This window comes from Ursus arctos, unplaced genomic scaffold, assembly GCF_023065955.2.
Source record: "Ursus arctos isolate Adak ecotype North America unplaced genomic scaffold, UrsArc2.0 scaffold_21, whole genome shotgun sequence".
NCBI lineage: Eukaryota > Metazoa > Chordata > Mammalia > Carnivora > Ursidae > Ursus > Ursus arctos.
In genome coordinates, this window is record NW_026622886.1 from 30,476,916 (window position 1) to 30,485,416 (window position 8,501).

An 8,501-nucleotide genomic window follows, 5' to 3' on the forward strand; every position below is an offset into this window, starting at 1 on the left:
AGAGGGAGCGGTCCGATACAAGTTCAGTGACGGCCCAACTGTTCACTCTAGCGGATTTACAGATGGCCAACTCCTGTCGTTGCTTGAAAATTTTGCTAGGGTCACTCCTCACTCCTCTCCATCCACTTCCTTGGAGAAGAGACTTTTCTGGGTCTGGACTACTAGAGAGCCAAATCTCTAAGTCCCCTTGTCAAAATAGTATATATGACTGTGTGTGATAAGTCGTGCCAGGCTGGGTGCTGCGGAGACACCAGCCTTCGATGTTAGGACACTGGAAGTGAGAAGGATTGAGCAAGTGGGCGCGGACTGTATTATCTTCAACAACACATCGATCACCACCTAGATCACTCCAGATCACCAGAAGATGAACTAAACACTTGGAGGCACTATAATTTCCACCGAGAATATCAAATACATTAACAAGGTATAGAAGTAACTGGAGTTTGGTAAGAAAGAGTTAGTTTTTATTCACTTGAATTAAAATTACATGATATTCTCTGCTTGCTTTTAAGAAATAGAACCGAGTATGGTAATATGACTTAGAATTGAACTTTAAAAAAAACCAAACCAATCTTTGGATGGTTCCTTTTAGTCTAAGTCTATGGAGAACAGCAACAGATCTCCAACCTCTCCACAAAAGTATAAAAGAGAGTATACTTAGCACAGCGTCCAGTGAGCGGGAACAATTCAAATTTATACTGACATGACGCATCTCTATAATGCCTTGTTGACTTTTCCTCACCTCAACTCCTCGCACTCCCAAACCAAGGGTGAAGAAAGACTCACCTGTGCGCTAAAAGTCAGCATCCCTATCAGGGCATGAGGCTAACAGGGACAGGTGGCTACATTATTTTTTGAACTCAGCCCTTCTTCTCTCCTACCCTTTACGGAATCACTTCCATTCTTTTAAGCCCGAAGACTGGACAAGCACAAGAAAAATCATATTGGAAGGAAGGGGAAACCTTCCTGAGAACAGTCTAATCGCCAAGCTCTAGCAAAGAGTTCAGTTGATTACCCTATATAAAGCAACGCTTAGCAATTTTAAGCGAAAGTACAAATTAGAGGATGAAACAATGATCTTTTCTGCCTGTGAACATTTACTGTAGATGCTTCGAGGATATTTCCTTTTTCTCTCTTTCAATGGTGAACTTGTGAGAATTATCTCAATGACCATCTGAACCTATTTTCTACTTAATTGTTTTATTTTTTATCTCAATTCTTGCTAAGGCAGATTTAAAGTGATGAACAATAAAAAATGCATGTCCATCATACGCACGCACACAATATGATTAATAAAATCAAAAAAGCTGTGAAAAGAAGGAAGCCAATTGCAATCTGTTTCACTTCACTCTAGTTTGTGTAAGTTTGCTTATTCTAGCACTTTAGCAATACAAAAAAAATCAGCTCAATACTTTTAAATATTTTATTGACAATATTAACATTAATATATCAAGATCTTTTCAGGCAAGTAGATCAAGTAAATATGCTCTAATTCATGATTTCTAATGTCCTGTAGGTATTAAAATGATGTAATGTTGCACATTCTTTTCATTGAAACACGTAGTCTTGTCCTGAATAACTTCTACTTTCCCTCCACACACACATAATTTGACATTACAGAGCACAGTACTAAGAGAAGGGAAAAATTGTATTTAGCAGGCTCCCTTGAAAGCTGATTAAAATAGAAATGTTCTCCTCATTTGTGACATCAACAGAACCTAAAGTGTGTCTGTGAGATGGTAAACGTTCGAATGTATCCACAAAGCCAACTATTTTGTTATTTTCAGCCCCATGTTAAAAATTTCATGCCAGTGACTGCCAATTCCATTAGGGGTGTTTTTTAAAAACAAAACAAAACAAAACAAAAACATGAGCCAAAATATTTCTTCATCTAAACAATTTTATTTATGGTGGAATTTCCAAAACTTCTTATATCTTGAAATTATCCACAAAGTACTATTTTGTGCTTATATTAAAAAGATGCACTCCTTGTAAGAAAAGATCAAAATATATACCATTAGGCAGTACTGTTATGTTTTTACTTATTACAATAACATCAAAGAGTTAATAGAAAAACAAAAGTTAAATAGATTTAAGGTTTCCTGTAACTGATTTCCAGCTGTTCTAATGTTTTAAAGAAAAAAAATAAAGATCTAGCATCAGACATAATATTTTGATAAGCAATATTTATTAAAAAAAATATAAGTTAAGCATTGCAACAAGCTACCTTCAATGAATTGCCCCCTATCAGAAAGAATATTATTAGAACTATATATCTAAAGCTAATGAGGAGGTAAAGAAGAAGGAAGAGGAAGAGAAGGAGGAGAAAAGAAATAAAGTATTAATTGCGATGCTGACTTTTTAGTTAAATATACTTTCGTATAAAGTGGCAAGATAATATTTACAAATTTACAACTGAAAGGAAATCTTTATATACAAGTCATCTTGCTTTTGAACTTTTGGGACTTCCTTCCTCCTGTGTAATAGGCCCTCCCCGTAGAACTCATCTAGACTAGATTTTCAGTTCATAGCACATGATAGATGAGCCTGGAATTCGAGGGCCCTGGCGTTGCAGGCTGTGAATCCATGCTGGCAACTGGGGAGAGAGAGGCCAGGTCCTGGAGAGGCAATCCAGGTTGCTCTGAGTTGGTGATTCGATCCACTATGCTGGATAAACAATCCAAGCTGGATAAGGAGCTTTTATCTGTGGTGTAGACTAAGAATACAAGGAGAAAACCATTAAAAAAAAAAAAAAAACCAATCCCAAATAGAGAGACTTGCTTATGTGGCCCCTTAAACCATAGGTCAGCACCTTTGACACCCAGAGTTCAGGTGGTCACTGAAAGCCTGATGTAGAAATTTGCAACAAATATCTAGCAATTCATGGGGGTGAACACAGGGCGTGGAGAAGCCCCCTAGTAAAATCTCAAGCAAATGTGCATATGTGTGCAGCCGTTAGGGGGATTTTGAACGAAAGATGTATGTATATTTTGCGGCACCGAAACCTCCCCATAACAACCCTCCCTTCCATTCCCTTCCCCAATACAGCCCGGAAAATCAAGCACTCCTTTGACAGGCTGAATCGTGAAGTTAAACTGATTTTTAAACTACTCTGAAGTCATCAATTCTTACCATTTGGTACATCAGGGCAGTAGATGCTGTCAAAATTGCTGCTCTTTCTGGACCAGACAGGACTGTTACATTCAGGCTACAACACAAGACACAAAGGAAGTTCGTTTTCAGGTCTTGGCAAAAGATGCTTTGACCTCCGGTGAGGCTGTGCTTGACCACTAGCTCTGTACATTGACCACTCTCAATCACCTTCATTGCCTCCATTTAGGAAGGGTTGGCCCTCACCAAATTGTAAGGGCACCGAGGTCAATCTCTGTGCTTGAAGAAGAGGAGAGCAGCGCAAAGGGAAGAGGGCGGGGGTGGAATTCAGCAGCAATGTGCGTTGGGTTAACCATGCAAAATGGATTGGAGTAGAAGGAAGCCACACTAATTCAGGGAGAGAATACTTTCCCAGGGCAAAAACACATTAAAACCTGGCAGCGTTGGAGCAAACGCCCTCTGAAAAGAACGCATCAACATCTCTCTCCAGCCAGGCCTCAGCAGAGCAGGGACGGGGCCATGTGGAGAAAACATGTTATTGATCAGTTGCAGCCACCTGTGTCACATGACGACCCTCCCCTACAAGGTTCACCTGAAACCTGGGAGGAAGTCAAACTAAACTGTTCACCAGCTGTTCCCTGGCATCTTTCTAATGTGCCACTTCTCTTCTAGCCCCCCCCCCCCACTATCCACCAATAACCACTATTTGGTTGCCACACCTGGTTTAAAGGAGATGTAAGAATTTTTGGGAAAGATCGGGGTGACCAGGGCTCTTACCATGCCGTCGGAGCAATTGGAGGTGGGGCTGGTGGGCTCGGAGCAGCTCTGTCCCGGTAGGTTGTAGTAGTTCTCCACCTGCTCCCTCAGCAGCTCCTGCAGGCTCTCGATGTAGCGGATGGCGTTCCTGAGGATCTCCACCTTGGGCAGCCTCTGGTTGGGGTTGGTCGTGGTGCACCTCTTGAGCGTCTCAAAAGCCTGGTTGACCTTCTTCAGGCGTCTCCTCTCGCGCATGGTGGCCGCCTTCCGCCGATCCATGGTGGTAGACTTTCTCTTGCATGCTTTGCAAGCCCACATGAGACAGTGGCCAGCCTGGTGGTGGCCTGTAGGTGCTCGCACATGCTCGTCCTCGTCTGAGCCTTGCAGCTCTGGTTTGTGCGCCCTGAAGGCAGCCTCTCTCGGCTCAAACTCATCCCTGAACTCGCCCTCCGGGGACGGGATGCAGGTGCCGTCATAGAAGTACTCAGAAGGCGAGAACTGGCAGCCGTCCATCATTTCCATCCTTCGCGGTGAAGCAAGTGGCGCACCTGGACCGCAGCGCGAGATAAGGGGAGAGACGGGAGCCTAGCGCCGCTTCGGGCCCACAAATCCCGGGCGGAGCTCCCTGGTCGGTTTCTCCGGTAATTAACAAGGGCAAACGCCTGGCGGCCCCGGGTCGGATGTGCTGGGGTTGGGGCTCTTTATATATTCTTGGGGGAGGGAGGCCGGCCCCAGTGGCCAGGCACTATTAGCATATCCCACCACAACCCCCGCAGGGGCTGTCTGGGCAAACCTCCGCCTTTCCTCTAGAGACAATTTGCTGTTTACAGCTCCTTTTGACGCTAATGGTTTTACTGCATTTCTGCTGGGGCGGAGGGATCATTCCCCAACCCGCTCACTTGCACTCTCTAGATAACCTAAACCAAGGGATCACTTAAAGAGTGGTAGAGACAAAGCAACGAAGTCCATCCAACTTTTTGGAATTGCTCATACATTAAAAAATATTAATAAATAAAACACCCTGCTATAAGCTGACACCAGAAGCCGACCTGCCTTCCCAATCTTGGACATGAGGAATTACCTTGCTTTAGGTGTTTGTTTCCCTTCTACACGGACTTTAATTATCTCAGGAATTTTTTCAGTCAGTGGATCAAATAACAGTTGCTAAAAACTTTGAAGTGACATTTTCAATCATGGAGTGAGTTCAGATTTTTAAAAATCTATTTTGCTCTGGTCAGAATGTCACTTTAGGCTCTGTGTTATTGGAGGGTGGGCAAGGAGGGTCTTTTTTTCCAAGAGAGGGCTCTCTCCGAGTTCACTTTACGTGTCTGCTCGTGTAAAAGAAGGTGGGCTCAAGGGCCCAGTGACCACGAACAGTCCTCCCTCCCTTCCCCCTTCCGCACACCTTTAGTGAGCGCCTCCTCCTTTGTACCAGGCCCTTGCTAGACCCCCAGCCGGCCGCAGATCAGTACTGACTGCACCTCTGTGATTTGTGTTCAAAGCAACTGAGTTTTAGACGGCGATCTCTCTTTCCAGGGGCGAGTTTCCTTTCTCCTCTTTCTGCTCCGCCCTGCCATTTCGACAGACTAAACAGCCAAGCTGGGCTTTGGGGTCGCTAATTTTCTGCTTTCAGGCGAACTAACACCGTTACAGATGCATGCCAGCTGCCGGCACAGCAATCCTTCTCAGCTCGTGTAAAATTTCCAACTCAAACCTTGAGTAACTTCACACACTTTGGCGACAAAAGCCTTCCAGAAAAGCAATCGTAGCACGGTCTTTGGGACTTCGGTGGGTACAAGGAGGGAAGGGAGGGCTGCCATTTATGTAAGAATGAATCTATTCGTCGGCTTCTGCCAGTGCTCCTCCATCCTTAAGCCACTTCCAGATCTCTTGGGGTGGAGATGGGAGGGGACGGTGCTGTTTACGTACAGGAAAAACCATTACTTAAGGTCTAGGCACACAGACTTAAGTAGTCTGGAGGTTTGGACAGGGTTTGTGGTCCGATTAAAATGGGGGGGAGTGTTCTCATCACCATCTTCAGTCATCCAGTCCAGTAAGTAAGTGTTGTGGCTGCAGAGTGGGGGGAGGGAGCGCTTTCTTCTACTACTTATTCCTAAAATTATTTTCCTCAAACAACCCTGGCTGGCTGATCCCAAGTCTGCAGGGATCAGAGAAGTTCTAACTTTTTTAGGGTGAGATCCGCTCTCCAAAGTGAAGGTCCGGAAAAACACGGGTGGTAGAGTGTCCGTCACTAAGGTTAGCTACTAAGACAAAGACACCACCACCACACACACACACACACACCCCCTTGAAAATCAAGCTTCCCTTCACACCAATGGGCTGCTTAATTGTCTGGCCAGTGGGAAATCCATCCGCACCTTATTTAGGACTATTAACAAGTGGATGCCTTTGAAATGAATAGGGTACCAAGGGCTACACTAGATAAAAGAGTCACGTTCCTAAAGGACCCTGGCGGAATGGAAGACTCCATCCACACCGGTAGAAACACTGGAATGCATACACATTGCTACCTCTGAAATACAAGAGTGGGGAGACAATCTCACCCGGGAATTCGCAGCCAAGTCTCACGGGTTCTGGCCAGCAGCAATACCCCCACTTTCTCCGACTATGCAGTACAGACGTGCCACGCAGATTTATGATTTGGGCACCAATCAACTTGCCCCTGAAAGTTTAAGTGGAAGATATGTTACCCTCGCCTTTCAGCTGATTTCTTTACACCAGGCACCTCATGTGCTCTGTACCCAATCCCTCAGTGCGGGATATTTGTAGTAAACAATTATGAAGACTTTTCTATTTGCCAAGCACTGTTCTCAACCCCGTCCATGCGTTCATTCATTTACTACTCTCGACGACTCTGTGGGAACTATTCATTAGATCCATTTTTAAAAGACGGTAACCGGAGCTCAGGGGGTAGGTAATTTGCCCCAGGTCCCGCAGGACTGGAACTGGCGTCCTGTCCCTTAGATCCCGCGCTCCTGGAGGTGAACTGTGTTTGTTTTCTCCCCGGTCAATTGCGGCTCAGTGCGCGTGCTTAGCGCTGCGGCGCAGAAAGTCGCCGAAGTTGGGTGCGGGACGCGGTTCCCTCCGCTCAGGGCCTGGGAAGCTGCTGTCACTCAGGAGGCTCTGGCAGGAGCGGTAGTTCTCAGAGGTGAGGGCTGTCTTTGGTAAGGTGATCTCAAAACAAATTTACCCGAGTGCCGCGGGCGAGTGGAACTAAAGAAGCCGCGAAAACCCAAGCGCCCGGCGACTTAATGGGACTTGCTGGGGGGAAACAAGGTCCGGGGTTGAGGACCCTTGGGACTCAAGCGCTGAAAATAGGATCTCAAAACACCAAAGTAAAAAACGAGACAAAACTTTTAAACCGCTGTCAGTGGCGAGAGGGGAGAGAGAGGAGAGAGAGAAAATAAACAAAAAACGGGAGACAGGATACAAAGAAAAAAGGGAGCCAGTGCTCAGGAGAGCTTCTGCTGCTCTTCTCCGAAGGGAAACTGTAAGAGAAAATGAGAAACTGGGTGAGCGATACAGAGAAAAACAATTTTTTTGAGTGGGGAAATTGAACAAAGCAGTATGAAAAAAGTTGAAAATCACTAAAAAAGAGAGAGGGAGATCTGCTTTTACTCAAAATCAGACTAGACTGACTTTTGTTCCTCATAGAAAAGAATAAAAATACAGTTTTTCACTCTTTCTTCAGAGAAGTGGATTTCTTACCTGCATATTCCCATATATTTAATATGCAGCCACGTTAGAAATGACATCCCAACACTAACTACTGGGAAAGCCTTACGGTAGATGGATGAAGGGAAGACAATTAAGCCATGCATGGTGTTATACATGAATGCCACCCAAGGTTCTCATGAAGTATATAATTAAAAAATTTTTTTTCACTTAACATTCTGAAGGAAAATAAATAAATTTGATTTTCTTACAATTTAGACTCAGCAGGCTTTAACTGCATAGACCTTTAAGTAATCACCAACCTTTTTTTTTTTTCCTGAGAACCTATTTTAGTTTAAGTATTATGGCAACAATCCTAGTGTTGATGGACAGACCCCACCAGCGAAATGATGCCCAGAGCTTCCTTTCCTAGTAAATTTTGCCTACTCTAGGAATTCTGCATTATTCCAAATTTTCTATGCTTCTCTCAGTGGGAGAAACCAAATATACATAGAAAGATGAGTCCATTTCAATTCACTTCTGCCTCTATCTGAGACCCCTATCAAGTCCTGGACAAAAGGAGCTGTTCTAGCGATTTTTGCTTATCATGTATAACTTCACAATGTGCTAAACAATTTCAGACTGCTCTTAGCTCTGGGAGCCAGGCACACCTAAGTAAACACATTAGTACCTGCCAAAGCTGCTGGAAGAATTTGTGGAGAAGACAGCTGAGGAAGACATTGGCCTCTGCTTGAATTCGAAGACTCCCAGGAGAGATCAAAGGCCTATGGAGGGACTTTGAGCAGCCTTGAGAGTAGAGAAAGGAGCCCGTTCTTGCAGCATTATCTTTGTTTCAGCACATGGCATAGCCATTCTGAACTGAGAAGCCAAGCTGACTCTGAACTCGGCTTGCAAAAAACTTCTTTTTCGGAATGAAACCTCTAGGACTGAGGGTCACC

General features: G+C 44.6%; 1 protein-coding gene across 1 annotated transcript; it reads right to left on the bottom strand.

The window, feature by feature from the left end:
• Positions 1-1,882: 1,882 nt before the first annotated feature.
• On the bottom strand, positions 1,883-4,545 carry MYF5 (myogenic factor 5). Its single transcript, XM_026499623.3, has 3 exons — positions 3,889-4,545; positions 3,133-3,208; positions 1,883-2,716 (listed from the first exon to the last, which is right to left on the bottom strand). The coding sequence occupies exons 1-3, from the start codon at positions 4,387-4,389 to the stop codon at positions 2,526-2,528; spliced, it is 768 nt and encodes a 255-aa protein (XP_026355408.2). The 5' UTR covers positions 4,390-4,545; the 3' UTR covers positions 1,883-2,525.
• Positions 4,546-8,501: the final 3,956 nt, after the last annotated feature.